Source organism: Acanthaster planci, linkage group LG16, assembly GCF_054643075.1.
Source record: "Acanthaster planci isolate LZ-2023a linkage group LG16, COTS_SCS, whole genome shotgun sequence".
NCBI classification, from domain to species: Eukaryota; Metazoa; Echinodermata; class Asteroidea; order Valvatida; family Acanthasteridae; genus Acanthaster; species Acanthaster planci.
In genome coordinates this window covers 6,343,021-6,361,321 of record NC_141792.1, presented here as the reverse complement: position 1 = coordinate 6,361,321, position 18,301 = coordinate 6,343,021, and the positions used below count along the sequence as shown (strand labels likewise).

General features: G+C 38.8%; 1 protein-coding gene across 2 annotated transcripts in view; it reads left to right on the top strand.

Moving 5' to 3' along the window:
* Nucleotides 1-2,152: 2,152 nt before the first annotated feature.
* Nucleotides 2,153-18,301, top strand: part of slc12a9 (solute carrier family 12 member 9) — a 36,871-nt gene continuing 20,722 nt past the window's right edge. Inside the window, exons 1-4 of one of the 2 annotated variants that reach the window (XM_022255466.2) lie at nucleotides 2,153-2,376; nucleotides 8,775-9,013; nucleotides 10,732-10,866; nucleotides 16,848-16,982. In XM_022255466.2, coding sequence (XP_022111158.2) covers nucleotides 8,806-9,013; nucleotides 10,732-10,866; nucleotides 16,848-16,982 — 478 coding nt within the window. In that variant the 5' untranslated portion in view covers nucleotides 2,153-2,376; nucleotides 8,775-8,805. Of the gene's footprint in view, nucleotides 2,608-8,774; nucleotides 9,014-10,731; nucleotides 10,867-16,847; nucleotides 16,983-18,301 lie in introns of both variants that reach the window. The other variant, XM_022255464.2, reaches the window with a different exon arrangement.

The window sequence follows — 18,301 nt, the reverse complement described above, 5'->3', positions numbered from 1 at the left end:
CTTGAAACCAGACGCACTATTACGCGTCTTATTATGATGTACAAAATCAGTCATTCTCTGGTCGACATAAACTGGCAAGATCACCTCAGCAAACCCCAACGTTTTCTCAAAAACATGCACTTGCTCTCATAATCAACGGAAACTGTCTAGAACTTTTTCCCCCGAGAACCACAAAAGTATGGAACGACCTTCATCACAGTATATTTGACTGTTGTAGCTAGCTTCGTGCCAAGAATGTGTCAGACATCACTTGATTTGATTGTTCTACTAACTGCCACGCATCTATGGAGGACGAAAAGTGGCCATCTGCTTTTCTGCTATCGGAATGGCAGAAAAGCAGGTTTTATGTTCTGGTAACATGCAATTTCGACTTTTCTACTTTTCTGCCAACTCGAAAAGCAGAACGAACATTGTTTCTTTATGCATTTTCCTATTTTTCTGCTTTTCTGCTTCAAGAAAAGCAGGTTTTACTTTTTCCTCATTCGCTGGCGGCCGAAAAGCGGCCATCTGTTTTCTGCTTTCGAGCAAGCAGAAATTTGGATCGAATATTTTGACGACAACCGTGAATTCAACTTTTCTGCTTTTGTGTAAAAGCAAATTTTGCATAGGTGATCGAACTCCCGTGACTTTTCCTAACTTTCCCCCACCAAACTATTGAGAGGGGTGTCAATCTTGGTATCGCCCTAACTGGCAGTGACTGAAAGGGGGGCATATCCATTCCCATATGTTTGTGCACAAAACTTTATGTATTGGAAGGAATAATGAAATGCCGTAGATATGCAAGATTATGTCGTTCATTTGCAATAACGACGCAGGGCCATTATCCAAAGCACAAATACAGACGTCACGGAAGATCCCGACTTTAGTCAAGTCTACTTTCCTTACTATTGCTGACTTTATGTTTTAATATTTGGGTGCTTGACAAACCCAGTCACCACCTTGAAGGTCAGTGCAGTGGTAATTCACAAACCACATGCAGTCACAGCGCTCGTAAAACCCTGTGGTCAGCATCCCGCTTTTTGTGTGCTTGTGATTCTGGATCTTGAAGGCCACTGTGGGCGTGGAGCAAGGTGAGCATGTGCACTCTTATTGGCTACGTTCTGGCAATACACAAGCCATGGGCGCTGTTTCCTTATTGGTCCATTCTGGTTTGTACACGGGCCATCGGTACCGATGGTCCGTGTACAATCAATTTAATGTCGTTTCTATCGAGAGTGTCCGAGTAATGTATAGATTTCAACGCGCGAGCTCATTAACATTTTGTGATCTCATTTTCGAATAAAAGGTGCCATCAGCAACCATCATAGAGATATTTTTACAAATCCCGAATTCAGGACTTCTGGTGTCCAACTTGGTGTATTTCGTTCTAAAAATCTCCAACCCGTGGGCCTATTTTGAATAGAGGCGGGCGGCTGCATTGAGAGCTGAGCGCATGTAGTTTTTACTCCTATTTTGGGGGTGCGTGTTTCGGCGAAGGACGAATAAAAATTTTGCGTGGCTAATTCCTATAAAATTGAAAACGAAAGTGACCTTCTGGCCATAATCTTTAATTTCCAAAGAAGAGCGGGAGGCCAACCTCTCCCTGAGAGTGAGAGTCACGGTCACCAGATGAGACAGCGTTTTTTCTGTCCGATTTTGCACCGTTTTCTATGGGTGGGTTTTCTTTAGTGTAGATTATTTGGCCAATAACAAGCACTCAATCAACCCAACAAACAAAAAATGGACGGATTGTGGAAACAATAGGCCAGGATCAACTCCCTAAGTCTGAGAACTTCCATCTGTTGGTAGAGCTGATAAAATTACGGTCTGAAAAAGGCCAGCGGTGCAGAGGGATGCCATTTTGAAAAAAATGGCTGCGCGCAGGCTTGGGAACTTTTCGCGGGGGGAGTAGTTTACTTTGCATGAATAATTAAAATTGAAATCACTTGACCCACCAAAAATTGACAAGAAGTGGAAAGACTAGAGTCAAAACAATAATTTAACTTTTGTTTGAGAAACTTCAGTAATGTTGGCTTTCTTGTTTTTGAGCCCTGTACCTTGTCGATTTTACATTGTTTTCAATGGTCCTTGAATTAATTCACTGCACTCCCGATCCCCGAAAGTGCACCGCACGCTTTAAAAACACTTAACAGTCACATGATTGAGGCCGTGTCCGGAAAGGGCTTCCAGAGCTACGGCTAGGTCTTTAGAATGGGCGTCTCCACGTACTTTCAAAAGAGTGAAGACCTAGCTCTTGACAACAGATTCGGATGCAGCCTTAGAGTTAAGTTCAGGGCTAGGGTATACGTCAGTTATATCACGTGAGAGGTCACGATGAAAACACCTGACTTAATCATTGCTCCTTCATGTCATTGTCACCGCGTCGCCAAACTAAACGTGAGAGTGATACGATGCCATTATGACATGCAGCTGAAGTTCATCAGCTGTAAACCGACTTTTAACGCTGAACTTTGTTTTCTGTAAAATAATCTTCCATCTCGTGATACGGAGATTCCCTTTTGTGTTGTGGAAATCAAGAAGTACATGTAGGCGTACTTGTAAGACCTATGACTCAATCGCTATGAGCAGGCCCATTAACGAAAGTAGCGGCAGTGGGAACGGTATACGGTAAGGACTGACATAATAATAGCTTCCCCCAGAACCGTGCGGTCATACTAATAGTAATAGTAAGACCATGGTAAGACCCAAACTGTGGGGTCCAACGTCCCACAGTTCTGGGGGTGAATAATGGCATGGTCGTGATTGAATGTAGCCCCACTAGTGTGGCACGGACTCTCACTCCCGGTCCATCCTTAAGGATGGAGCAGGAGTGAGAGTCCGCATGGTCCGTGCCACACTAGTCGGGCTAGATTGAATGATGGTTTTGTCTAGTACTACTAGTACTAGGCCTAGTACTACTACTAGCCTGACTAGTTCTACTAGGTCTACTAGTAATACTAATAGGCTTACTAGGCCTACTACTAGTACTGGGTCATGCTATTAAATATTTAGCGTCAACAAAGCTAAAGCGTCAACAACTTTAAGATACCTTCTAAAGATTTAAAAGTGGTTTTATCGTATTCTAGAGACTCTTAAGACATGTAAGACCTGCCATTGTGCAAGACTAAGAGAAACATCGAATTCGCTTCCAGATGCTTGCAGAAAAACAATTTTTTTTGCAATGCACGGAGGCTGCCATCTTTCTTTACTCCACCTCCACGCGAAAACAAGATGGCGGTCGGTCGGGCAGCACAAGCAGGCCCGGAATGTGTCGCTCCAATTTCCACACTCAATTTAAGTTTATTTGATATTCAGTTCTTATCATACCGTGATATCATGAAAGAATATTGCGATATCTGATATTATCGTGATGACGTCATTTTCCATTTATAAAATAAACACGGCCGAAATCACCATGTCTCGAGAGCCATGTTAAAAAACAAAAGGGAAGAATTCCATATACGAAGTTCACTGTAATATCGCGTAATTACTACAAAAGTATCCTTACTTTGATCGCTGAATGAAGACGATTCCAATAGGCATTGAAGAGCTGAACATCACAGGACAGAAATGTGGAGTTTTGGGCACACTTTTGGAGCTACACATGGACCAGGTTTACATCGACAGGCGGCCATCTTTGCTTCTGAAGAACATGGCGAATGCGCACGACGTAAGCGCATGAACCGAATCATATCCGGAAAGAACCATTATGTAACAGGGGTTGGGCTGCCACAAGCATTGAGGTAATTTTATGCATGAATCCGCAACACGAGGAGTGCAGAGGGCCGTCAGGCTGGATGGATCTACACAGTTCACGAAATACCGCGCAATGTGCCCTACTGTACAAGTACAATTTTTACTTGGGGGAAAATAGTGCGTGTTTTGCGACAATTTTTAAGTTGCACAATTTGTTTAGAAGGAAAAAAGGGGCCCAATTTCTTTTACAGACAGTTTGTAAGTTGGACAATTTGTTTAGAAGGAAAAAAGGGGCAAATTTCTGTTAGAGAGTGAGTGCTTGTCAGTTGGAGGAGTTTTTTTCTATATTTATACAGAGGGAAGGGGAAAAGGGAGCTGAAGATTATTGTGTGGCTATCTGCGCTCGAAAATGTGAGGGGAGGCTTGTACAGGAGAAGAACATCCTTAAGGATTTGATTGAAGTGGTCTACTCCTGCATGTCGGCAGCGCCACATGTATTCGGCCAGGTAGAACCCAAACTGGTCGCTTCCACTGGTATGGATAGTCACCTCTCTCACCAATTGCGCATAAGACTCCAATTCTCGCTCATAGTGCATGTATTACTAATGGATGAAGCAAGACTCCACCTAGCCTGAGTTCTTATACAGCATTGGACTGAAATTCCTTCTTTCGTACGGCCAACTGCATTTCTACTTGTTCTTTCTCTCTTGGTTTACATAATACGACGGAGATAACTCACGTCATACAGTCAATTGTGCTCAGACATGTACCGTACCTAGTTGATTTCCTTTGGCACAACCTACTTATATTAACAACGGATAGCCACATTTATTTATATTTAAATATTCTAATTTATACAAATATTCATGAATAATTACATATTCAGTTTCATAAATATTAAATTTTTTTAAATATTCATCTTGACCTCATCGTGACCTCTCCTTAATTCAACCGTACTTTATATGGAACATATCGACTTCCTCCGGCAACAAGCGCTCGTGTGGCGTGGTCAGTTAGACTGCTGTATTTCTATACCTAACAGTTCTCTTCATTGCAGGTTCGATTCCCCTTTACGACACAATTTGGATTAAATGTATTAAATGTGTATACTAACTGTAATAATCCTTAGACTAATGACAGGAAAACTGTGGAGAAATAAAAGGACAGGATAGTGAAGGAAAAAGGAAACGGTAGAGGATATATAGTAGGGGAAAAAAAGAACGGCAAAAGGACTCACTTTTTTTGCCGTTTTATTGCGTGGGGCCCCTTCTTTTTAAACCTGTCCCCCTAAGTTACTGAACCCCCTTTCACATCTCTATCCCCCAAAAATAAATGTCGCCCCTTTTTAAATCTGTCCTGGAGCAAAAATTTCTCCTAAAAAGTGAACTTCGTATATGGAATTCTTTCCAAACAAAAAACCATGTACAGGCCTACGTATTATTTCTACATTTTGAACTCTTATGTGGAAAGCAAATTTCTACATGGAAATTGTGGACATTAAATTATCATATATCATATCATGGCACCGAATGGAAAAAGCCATTTCCCCGCACACATTAGCGGTAAAATTCGCTCAGAAAGGCAACCCCCCAAATGGACAAAGCACATCCTCACCTTATTTCTAAGTTGTCATTTATTTCTGATAAGTCAGCATTTTTCACTCGGTCCTTTTCTACAAGACCACAAAAAATTCTCGTAAGACGGCAATAAAAATATCGCGCTTCGGTATCGGTTTCCTTCGCCACAGTTGCCTGGAGTCGTGCAGCGACAAGCCCCACACTGCTTGACTGATGCATGCACGTGGTTGGGTACATAACCAGGGAACCCCTTTCGGGCTACACGCATGCGCTCTGTCTATTTTGGGGTTCGCCTTATTGAACGAACGTAACATGTAGACCGTTTTCCAATACTTAACTTCATCTCCGTTCAGGCGTCAACTGATTTTTTTTTTACTACCTGACTTTGAAGTTGTAAATGCAATAGCAAGTTTGATAGTGGCACAAAAGATCAAGTAAGATGCAAAAGAGCCAAACATTACAGTTCTTCAATTTAATTGAAATGCTTCAGGCCCACAATCGGGAATTTGTTTTGGAGACGGAGCCTGAGATGGAGACGAAGTTGAGTATTGGAAAACAGCCGAGTGCATGTGCACCACGCGGGCTTGGTATGACAATCTCGAGTGAGAGAGCCGCATGTACATGTACGTGTAGCTTGGGTTTACTGTACATGTACAATACATTACACATGCATACAGTCTGTTGGTTTGGTTCTGCCCCCTAATACTTTTAAGACCCTTGCAGCTGCTTGATGCCAACAGTGACTTTGTGATTTGAGGTTTTCAGTGGAGCATTTGTGTGGCCTAAATGCAATAATGCAGGGCTCAATACACGGTGCATTGACTTCCCTAAGTGCATACAGTACATTGTTTGGAGCTTATCGCAAAAATGTTTGGTGTATCGATTGGCACGATATCCCGATATGTGTTTTTTACGAATGATACGTTATCCGATATCAACATCATATCGAAATATCGTGAAATATTGTCATATTGAACAGGCTTAATTCAAATATAATTTTCGATAACGTGATACATTGAATATGATATTTGGGAGCCTCACTAATGTAATATTTGCATAAAAATGCTTGAATATTTTGCTTTGTTGAAGCTCGTTGATGCTTGTTCAATCTAAATAGCATGACCTCTACTACTAGTGCTAATTACATATTATACAACCAATATTAGGGCTCAAAACTAACGGGCGCAGGTACAGTTGTGAAAATGCACGCGTTTGTCTCAGAAATGCGCCCGTAAATCGTAGTGACAGGCACAAGTACTTACGCCCGTTTGATTCCATGTACCTGAACATTTTTACTGTTTGTTTCTACTTTTGTCATGAAAAATTCCTGAACTTTTTGACTTCACTTCAGATCAGCCTTGTCATGGAACCATAACACGGTACAATTTTGTTTACGATGTCACCGAGTGCACGCCGCAGTCTCGCATGCACACACACATGAACGTACACACACATACACCCAAGGCCAGTGTTATGATTGTATGGAAACTGCCCTCCCGTGTGTAAATTCAAGCCAAACGAGTGGTTTCGACTTAGACTTCAGTTTCGCTGGTTCCAGTCATAGCTTGAACATGTGGTTTTGAACCATGCTCCAAAATAGCTGGAACCAGCAAAACCAAAGTCTCAGCCTAATCCACTCGTTTAAAAAATGCTCGATTTCTACAGTTAGTTCCCTTTTACATCTCTGCTCATATGCATGTTATAAAGGCCCGGTGCCCGACTTTTTGCGTAGTGTCACTAAGCACATGTTTGAGATTCCGGTTGGTCATGTACTCACTACTAGTTGTTTGTCAAGTGCAACCCGCAAAAATAACAACTCAATCAAAGCTTTCATCTCTGCCGAAGCCTAAGCTGTAAGTTATCAGTGTCATTAATTTAAACAAAAACAACAGCAAGGACCAGGGTCTTTGCTTTTTTTTTTGAACATGTGTCTTTAATAATGTATGGGAGCTACATTTACCTGTACTTGCTCCTATAAAGTGACAAATTTAGCTGTCTAGGGAGCAAGTACTTGCTTCCGGGATGATTAGCCCAATTTCGAGCCGCGAAAGACGCATTCTGTGAAATGGTTTACGTACAATAACTGTAGATTCATAAAAATAATCTATATGTACACTTTGAACAAAAGAGTGACATCACAGAAATAGTTTGAAATGTAAGAGGCTATGCAGAGAGTGAAGTGAACATTATATAATTGTTGCCTGCTTTGCAGGGGTCCATGGTGTTTTGCACACCTGAGGAGCAAATGGCACTCAACAATTGTTTTGTTTTACTGCAGTAATTTATTTCATGGAAGCAGGAGAATGAACTTGGTGGAATACATTTTACTGCCTCATAATGTATTTCACTCCACTGAAACTGTCCTTACCAAAATATGATTTAGTTGAACTAATTCAACTAAAATAATTGGTAGGGAGTACTGGTACAATGTTTTTTTCTTGACATTTCTGAAGGAGTCTTGCAGAAAGCTACCAGTATCTAATTCTGTCATGGGTAATGTCTGAAAATGCAGCATCTCTCCCATCATGCCTGCATTTGAATTTGGAACCACCATGTTTGCACACGGACTGAATGTTCCTTACATGTATTTTTTTGGTTCTAATGTTGTCCTGCACAAAAATTGAATTTCTTATAGCATTTTTGGAACGAGAAAAAACCTGTTCTTTTTATTGAAAACCAACCTGCTATCTTCTGCTGACACAATCATGCTGAATTACGGCAAAATTGGCACAGTTATAAACATGAACAAATGATGTAAACACAAAAACATGTGTAGTGGTTATAGACGAAATAGTGTTTCACTGTCCCCCAGCACATACATGTACATGTATAAAATTTGCAATTTATTTCCGTGGTATATCAATTTGTGGACTTTGGACATAGTTTTGGGACTTGTGTTGTTAGTCTTTGACTTGAGTGTTAATGAAGGGCTCAAGTCAACTCATTTGCTTGCTTTGACTTGAGCCTAGTCATGTCTTTTACCCACTGGGTCTCCAGATGAGTCAATTCAGTACAAATTTTGAGTTGAGTCTAAGTTAATCACAAGTCTTCCATACATGTACTTCTGTGTAGTTTTACCGGTAAGTCAATCTGATTTAAGACGTGTCAGAATTCGCAATTGGAAGAAAAATAGGAAAAGTAGTTTAAAAATTAAAAATAAAAAAAAAATCAAATGTACATGTTATGTACCGCTACCAGCATAAAGTCACTCCATATCATACAGGTGGCATTATGAACGCATAAACGTATTTAATCTGTATGTACCTTGTCAGTCCATAACAACAGACCATAACAGGTATACATGTACATGTATGTATGTAAATGTACCCATACCACAGTCAATATTGCATTCCATGTACTGTGTTGCTACATGTACATGTATATTCCCAGAATGTGTATTGTTTCCTTTATCAAAATGATTCACAGCTGCAAAGGGCTCTCTGGACTCTGAAGTGTTGCATGTGCTTCAAGTCTCTTTGAAGATAAATACATTATTTTCTTTTCATCTTTATTTGGCTTTAGAATTCAATCTTGGTTACGGAAAGAAGCAGACATGAAGAGGGCAGGCGCACAAGAACACTCCCCTTTGCTTCGTTACCGACTGGACAGTCATGACAGGGGTGTGGAGAATGTGGCAGAGACAAGCAGTGCAGTTATTCACACCCGGTCCAACACCCAGCAGCGACATCTCACCACCTTTTTTGGAGTCTTTGTTCCGTGTGTGCTTTCTATGTTCAGTGTGATTCTGTTCTTGCGCGTTGGTGAGTTGATGAAGTGCTGACAAAATTCATAATTGTATCAATTTATGTTTACAAACTCTGGAAAGGATTAAAATAAGAACTTATAACATTCCTATCTTCTAAATCTGATTTAAATTAATTTTTTAATATTCTGGCCTTAGCAAAGTATGGATCTCCCTCTTCTGATAACTTGTTAACCAGCACAAGGACATCAATATACACTTTGATTCAAGATTTATTCCTTGACTGTGTATGTGGTAAACTGTAAAAAAATGACCAAAGAAAGATACAGGAAATTACTTAACATGGTTGCGCAAAGTAAAGTGACACAATGACATGAAAGAGGAATGAATCCGCTTGCATTAGATATGGCATAAGGCTGCTGGAAACAACAATGCAAATGCAGGTACATGTATGTAGCACTGACAAAATTTCAGACCAGAATGGATAAGGTTTACCTTTTTAAGTGAGAAACATGTGCATACACAAATACTGTGAGATCAAATTGTACTTTATCCAATGGCAAATAAGTGCTTCTGAAGATTTCCAAAAAGGACTACGTCAACGTGACCCATTCAAACTACATGTACATGCATAAAGTACCGTTGCATCCATGTACATGTAGAAGATAGACAAAATAAATGTGTCTCCAAACATACTAAAGCTGCCAACTCTGAGAACATAAAATTATGATGCATTGTACATGTAACCTAAATGGATAAAGTATCGTAACAGTTAAAAAATTACATAAATTACATGAAGAATGTATCTTTATCTAAAAGAAGCGGCACATTGTGAGGTACTGGTAAGTATATGTAGATGTATCTCAAACTAACAGGCTTTATTGCTAAGAGTACACTTCTGTTTATAAACAACATCCACAAATTTGATCTAACGCTAAGCTTTGGATTCATGAAAATTTCCAAAATGCAAAAGTGATAATGCATACAGTACGGTACATGGGTGAGCAAGTGAAAAAAACATGGCTGCCACCTACAGAGATGAGGCAAGGATGATATTTGTCTGGATTTGATAGTGTATGTTTAGCCAGCACCGGCCAAAATTATCTAAATGGTATTTAGCTGATGTGGCCGTCTACAAAAAGACAGTGCCCTCTTTGATGACGCATATACGTACATGAGTAAGTGAGTACATGAGTAAAACGTTATTATATAACTTTTAGATTTGTGTACCAGGAGGGTCTGTTGCAGTGTTGGAGTTGAGTCCTCAAATCCAAGTACTGAGTACTCTGAGAGTACTTTAGGTGCCATGTCCCAGACTGAGTACAAGTACACTTTGGTGACGAGCACGAGTCCAAAGCACCAAGTACAAGTACATGTACATTCAAGGCTGAGTACTGGACCAAGTCCGAGTACCGAAGTCCAAGTCCGAGTACATGTACATGTATGATACCAAGAAGGTAATAAACAAGTGAAATACAGAAGTGAACACATGTACAATACTTCAACCACCATGCAACCATCGCCTATACTAAGTAGTTAGCACTTTCAATGTATATTTGTGCAAAAATGTTTACATTTATAAAAAGTGATGAAAAGTTGCCTTAATCAATGTAAACATATCTACAGCCAAGAATTCTTAGTTTGTTTTGGTTTTAGTTTAAATCTGTTTTTTGTTATTATTGGAAAAGCTGAGAGGTGTGGTCATCCATGTCTTGACTACTATGTATGTACAATGTATATGCGTCATGTGTATTTGTTTCTTCTCTTCTCATACAGGCTATGCAGTGGGTGAGAGCGGACTTTTACAGACACTTGCCATGTTTGCCTTGGGTTACTTCATTGTACTCCTTACTGTTCTGTCTATTTGTGCCATCTCCACCAATGGAGCTATACAAGGAGGTGGAGCTTATTGTATCCTTGCCAGAAATGATCCTTTTGGCCCTTTTCTTATTATACTGGTACCCTGGTACCTGAACCACCAAAATTTTAACTTAAATTGTTGCTTTTTGTCCAGAATAATTGCATGTATCCAAAATCATTTTGTCATTTATTGCTGGCAATTCGGACTAGAGTCTTGCTAGTGTAAAACTGTTTTGCTTAGTTTTTGGTCTATGCCAATGATAAATTGGTGTTTTGTTATATGTCCATGGAGGGTAAGTACATGTACATGGTTTGTGCATGTACAACACCATGGCATTATTCAGGATTCACTGAACAAAGTTTTGAATCCAAAGTATTGTATATTTTGCATTTCAAATGTCAAACTAGAAATGGTCTCATAATCAGAATGCAAAATGGACCAGTCTTCAGTTGATACGTCAAAATAAACCACTAGTTGTTAATAACTACCCCCGGTAACTTGAAGGTGGTATACATGTATGTCCATAGTACAGTACATCATGCAAGTACGTACACTATTAGTTATCACACGAATGCAAGTGGAACACAGAATAATGTAGTGCATTTATGTCCCGTATACCACTCGGTCAAACATTATTCTGTGTTCCAGGAGCCCGAGTGTGATGAGGAATATACCTTCAAGCAAACTTGATGGCAGTAAAGATATTATAGGGGCCTACTGTATGTGCACAAACTTGACAACTTTGAAAAAAGTAAAGTTTGCAGTTGTGCGTTTTGCTTTCAGGGTAAAAATAGCGCAATGCATTGCGTTAGAACAGGGCAATACGGGGATTTGATATGAACCATGCAGTACAGTTATATACCTAATCATGCCATTTTTTGCCATGGGTCGACCAATCAGAATTGAGAATTCCCATTTGCTTGAAGATAAACAGATACATGTATATCATTCAAGTACATGTACAACTGAACAAAGCTACAACTGTACATGTAGTTCATCATGTAACCTGTAATTGGAATACAGTATATACTGAATACAGTACTATACGTGTACATTCTGTACAGGGTGCCCCAGAAAAACTGAGTCCTGAAATAAACAGCCAAGTTGTATGCTGTATTGATTGTTCATGTAACTTTGTATTTGTTGTAAGTTAGAGCTAAATGCTGTCACATGATATGTTGTTGGAATTCCTTCAGCCATGCTCCACCGAGCATAGTTGTTCTGAAAATGGTACATGTACATGTATGTCAAAACCTTTATGAGACACTTTAAGTTATTAGACATTATGATCACATCCAGCTTTGCTCTAGGGAAATTTAACCTTTCAACAAAGACAAAACAATGAAATGAAGTTTACAGTGTAGGTGGGGTCAATTCCAGTGTAACAGACATGACGTTAAGACATCATCGCAGATTTAGAATTGACAGTCTGCAAACAATTTTTATTGAGTTTATCAGACACATTTAAGTATCTGTGATATACACAGTAAATTTCACATAATTTTATTGAATGGTTGTAGAGAAAATGGACTCACTGTGAATGTACATGTAACAGACATGATACAAAATGGATAAGGCATTTTGACCTACCGTTAATTATGAAAAGTGCTGTGATTTTTTTTTTAATAGAATGCACCTGGTTTTGGTATTAATTAAACCTTAAGGTCATGCTTTAATCATAAAGTAATCTTTTTAAACAGTTTTACGTTGCATTCTTTTTCCATAGCTTAAAATGTAGCGTCACGGACATGACAAATTTAGCATAATGGACATGACAGTTCTGTACAGTGTTTTTGTATTACAAGGTATGGCAGATATATTTTGTTTTCATAGCAAGGTTACAAATAGAGGCACACATCATAACTGGTATTCTGTAATACATGTATCTCATGTATTTTTGTATTTTCAGGGAAGTTGTTTTTTTCAATATTTACAAAAAAAAAAAGATAAAGCAAACTTGCTTCTGCACGAGCTAGCTACAGTTAATAGAAATTTCCACCTACTATCACCCACCATACCAAGATGGAACATATATTAGTTAAAACTGTGGTGATTCTTTTCATTATGGCTTAGTATTTGTTAGATAATATCAATACACTTGCCTAACAGACATGACACCCTCGTGAAGTGAACCATATTTTCACTTGTTTCAAAATAAAAAGACGACTAACAACACAGTACTACCTCCTAATGTTCTTGCACAACACATCTAAAGTTCTTTTTGCAGGATTTAGTGATCTAACAGCTATACTGTAGTACCCCCAGAACTGTGGGGTCAGACGTCTGCCCCACTCCCACATGTATAAAGCACATGGAATACAATGCTTAGAGTACCACAAATGATACAACAAAGAAGATCACATCTCAGGTTTTGAGGCCAAGAAAACTAAACATACCAGACGTGTATAAAATCCAAAGTTTGAACAAACATGTATCATGAAAATGTGTTGGCTCTGTGGTGAATTCATATGGAATGAGGTCTAATATGTTATATCAAAGTGCAAAGAGAAGGCAACAGTGAAACTGCATTGTCGTGACTTCAGTAATCCACTATGTAAATAAAAAGGGCGTGCTTGCTGCTGGTTATCAGTCAAGATTTCAAGAGGTTGGAATGGGATTATGTACAGGGACCAGGTTAGCAAGATCATCTGAAATCAACAGACTTCCATAGGTAGAAAGGAAACCCTAGTTGTTTCTGTTTTAGGATGCAGATTTTGTATTTATGAGTTACTATAAGTTTGTAGAAACATCCCACTAGTACCCTCAAGCAATTCAACCTGATCATCAGTCTGTTACACTGATCCACGATGTTGTTTCTGCCACTTGCATTATATAAGGTGTCATGTCCGTTACACAAAGTGTCATGTCTGTTACGCCATTTGTGTGGTGAGGAATAGTGGTTGCTACACATGTAAGGAAATTTAATCGTAACGTACATGAAACATGGCTATGAAAACTTACGTGAAAAACGTAACAGAAATAACGCTTCTGATGTTAAAGAAATCACACAACTTTGAGGATAAATGCCTCGAAAAATTTATAAATAATATAGAAATCCGTTGTGATTTTCTGTTGATATATACACTGAGCTACTGTTTAAAAGTTGAAGGAGACGTCTAGGACATTTTTGCCTTCTTTGGGGACCGGAAGAATAAACTTTTCAAAAACAGCCACATTTCTGTGTTACTGCAATACTTTATACAATATTTCCACTGGTGGAAAAATATCAAACTTAGTTGTGATAATGATTTGTCTATTGGAAAATGAAAATTTACACATTACTTTTTAAAAATATTTAAGAGCTTTGGACCACATTCCCACTTGATCCATTGGGGGATCAGATCCACCTTTTGCCAAATTACTGGATCAGATCCCTCAATTGGTGGATCAGATCCGGCAGTTATGTGTAATGGGAAAGCTAACTGTTATAAGGTGGATCAGGATCAGACTGTTGTGGTCTGATGAACAAAGAAACACCTTTATTGGCGTGTAGCTCTTGAAATTTTTAACATGAACAGCATGCACAATAAACAACTGCTGAACTACGGGCTAGCAAAATGTGTCACCACGCATGCGCAATGCATGCATGCCGCAATGTGTACCTAGCCCTTTCATAATTTTTCGTTGCGCATTCTCCCGTTTCTTTACCTTTTTCATTTGTGTAATTTCACTTGCTTTCCATCAAAAACTAATTCCTTATTAGCGTATAACCTGCCGCATGTAACAGAGTATCAAAAACAGAAGCAAAGTTTGAAGAGACAAAGTACTAGGCTGAACATTCGGTCTGATTCAAGGTCGTCACGTCAGTAGAAGCTCGCACCCAAAACACCGCAGAGTCACACGCATGCCACCCTAGCACACAACACTGCCACAGAGTGCGCACTCAGAAAGCTAGCGTATGTGTAATATTGAACTCAGTGACCTTTTGGGCTTGACAGTTTCATCCGAAAAGGTGGATCAAGCATAAGTGGGAACGTGACTTGCAGCTTTGTTGTGGTAAGATAACGATCACACCAAAATGCCGGATCATTATCCACCTTTTCCCAATTCAAGTGGGAACGCACTGTAAGTGCAATTTGAAACTGCAATTTTTTCACTGAAGTGAACATTTTTCATGGAATAACCTGTGTACAACAAACACTCTTTGCTCAATGGTAAGCTGGACCACGTTGCAAACTGTTACTTAACATATGTCTAACTGGTTTCAACTGTGAATAGCTTTCATCATTACAAATATCTATTGCATAAGCTGTCTATATCACACTGCTTGAACACAGTTTTCCAGACCAAGAAAGAAAATAAGCATTCCATTCCACACATTCACACAAAGAAATGTTGACTTGTAAGTAATTTTCCCGAAAAAAATCATCAGGCCATGCTTAAATGTGATCATAATGCCTTAAGCTGAAGTGTCGCTAAGGCTGAGGTTTTTGTACATGTACCATTTTCCAAACAATGGAACGTGGTGAAGCATAACTAAAGGAATGTCATGAAGGTATACCATTGGAAAACATTTTGCTGCAACTTTATGACAAACACAAACTTATAGTCATATAGCACAAAACATGATCAAATTAACCCTCTTTTAGAATTTCTTTTTTTTTGGGGGGGACACAGTGTACAGGTATATATATCCAAGTATATATATGCAAGTATACGCTTTGAAATAATGGGTTTGATTTTCCTTCAAGTGAAGCAAATGGTGAAACATGTTTTTATCCAGCTAAGAAATAGACTAAGGGTACCTTCAGGAACAATGCAATGAATTTTTTAGAATCACTTTTTGTGCATATTTTAACTCTTCTTTAAGGTATGAAATCATTGTTGAGTTAAATGATCTGAGAGTGAACTTTTTCAAACATTAGAAATCGTTCAAATTTTTCCAGACAAGTGAGGATGCTGTTAGTGTGATGTACATGTAAATCCAGGAAGACAATATTCAGGTTGCATGTTTTCATGTTCAAATTTTGAACCCAAAATTTACTCTTTAAAAACATTTCTGAGAAAATCTTATTTACTGGATATTTGCCACATACTTATGCTACACAAAAATTACTGAAGGAATGGACATCTCTGATAACAAAATATAAAACAAGTCCAGCAATTTTTTTGTGCACAAATCAGTGCAACGATAAGGTCTGGTGCCTCAGATAACATCAAAGTGTTGTTATGAATATGCAAATTACTATTAGCATAAAAAGTAGAAAAGCCCAAAAATACAGATAAAAACAGCCAAAATAAATGAAAATTAGGTTAATTGAAATACAAAGGTGCAATTTCAAGGATTTTAGTAACATAGTTTAATTACATGGTCCCTTTAATGTACTGTAAACATCTTGTCAGTGGGTAGGATACCTTGGGAAGTAAAGCAATCCAATCAAATGCCCTGGTTTTAGGTATTCCAAAAAACCTAGTTTTTGAATACTGGTTTTGATATTTGAATGAAAAGAATTACACAGTCAATGACCGGCGGACCCATTCCCTCATTATGCATCAGATCTGATTTGATCCACAGTCTTTAATAATGGCAAGAGAAGGCAAGGAATATGAATGATCCTTACTGTCAGACTGTAGGAAAAAATAAAGGCACACTTGGTGTTAGATTGTGAGAGTTTATTTTATGTAAAAATTGCTCCACAATTGTTTCTTTGAAACAATTGTTTCTTTGACATTTATGTCTTTGGATTATGGAAAGGGCACTGGGGTCATTTTGATCAAACAAGCTGCTGTAACTGGTTTTCCTCACATCCAGGGGTGAGGAATAAACCACACATTTCTGAAACAATAGGCCTACTGGATACATGCATATTACTTCAAATTATGGCCATTCACAGCATACATGTAGTTTCCTTCTAAATTCTGGGGTAAATCTTTAAGAGGAACTTTTCATATGAATGCTTCTTCAACATATCCCAACATGGCCTCCTTACAGTTACATGTTCATGTATGTTCTTTTTCAAACAGTTTCTCTGAAGCTTTAATTTAAATATGCATAAGTTTATTGAATTAGTTTCCATAACCACAGGTTCAGTCATGATCAGTCGAGCTCTTGGTCCAGAGTTTGGTGGCAGTATAGGAGTCATGTTCTTTATTGCCAATGTTTTCTCATCTGCTTTGTACTGCATTGGCTTTGTTGAAGCCATCATAGACAACTTTGGGACTGGAGGTAGGTGCTGGTATGCTACATGTAAATTGCAAGTTTGATGGATCTAGTTGGATCATCTAGGTGACTCGATGTTTTGTCAAGTTGAATTGCAAAGTTTGCTCAAGCTTAGGCAGTGTTAAATCAAATAGCATTTTTAGGAAATTAGCTACATTTTAAAGGGGATAAGCCGTGCTGGGAATATTTCTCGTAAAACGTGCGTGAACACGTAAAACAAACACATCTGCATAATTTCAAAATGCGCCGAAATATTTTAGAAATTATAATTTTCACGACCCTATTTCACTCCGTTCTTGGAGCAAAAGCTACACAACAGCCGTCGGGTACAGAAAGTTGTCTGAAGAAATTCCCAAGAATCATGACATCATAGGATGGAGTCCTTTATCCGGCGACTGTTTACATTACGCAACAGCGCGTCGACATGTGCGTAATGTACAGGTAGTAGCAATCGTGTCAGACTCAAGCAACGATAATTCCAGTGTTGATGCTTTTTCCGATCATGACAGCGATCAATTGTCATGTTTGTCTGATTCATTTGATGAAGAAAGTGACATTGAAGGAGCTGATGAGGCTCAAGAAATATTGTCTTGTCAGTTCGAACCAGAATACACTCAGGAAGAGATTTTTCAACTCGAGGCTGTTTGCCATAGGCATGGCGGTGACCCTGATCGACAATCAGTCAGTGGACTGGTCATGATTTCATTTTTTCCTGTACCATTATAAAAATTTATCTTTCTGAAAAGACATTAATTGTCCTACCATTGGCTATAGCTGTACAGTAGAAGTAGTGTTTTTGTCCATGGTTATAGGCTAGCCTACTTCGTCAAAGTTGGTGTTCCATTCCGACAATTTTTTTCATCCTGCATGGCAAGTCACTTGCTAGGCATCGACGCGTACGCGTGACAAATGTGCAGTGTTATTTGCACTGGAAAATAGTCCACGTGCAGCAGTGCAATATAGTCCCAATATCGTTTACGCGTAGTACATATATGGGTGTGTATGTCAGTACTTGTAAACAGGCACATGTATTTTTAAATTTTGAGTCCTCGTAAAAATCTGACTGTGTGTTATCCACAGATCTAACCTACAAACACTGGTGTGAAAAGTTGCTTGGTAATCTACAAAAACTGCTCTCTGGGGAATTGTTTTGATCGCGACAAAGGCCGTCGACAACACAGTTTATCAGCATTCTTTTGAAATTCACAACTCGCTATAGAAATTATTACACGTGTATGATGTGATGCAAAACACATTAGTTGTCCAATAGTTCTGCCCCTTGTTAAGAGAAGGGCATAGGGAAACAAGACCAAATGTGATCGACT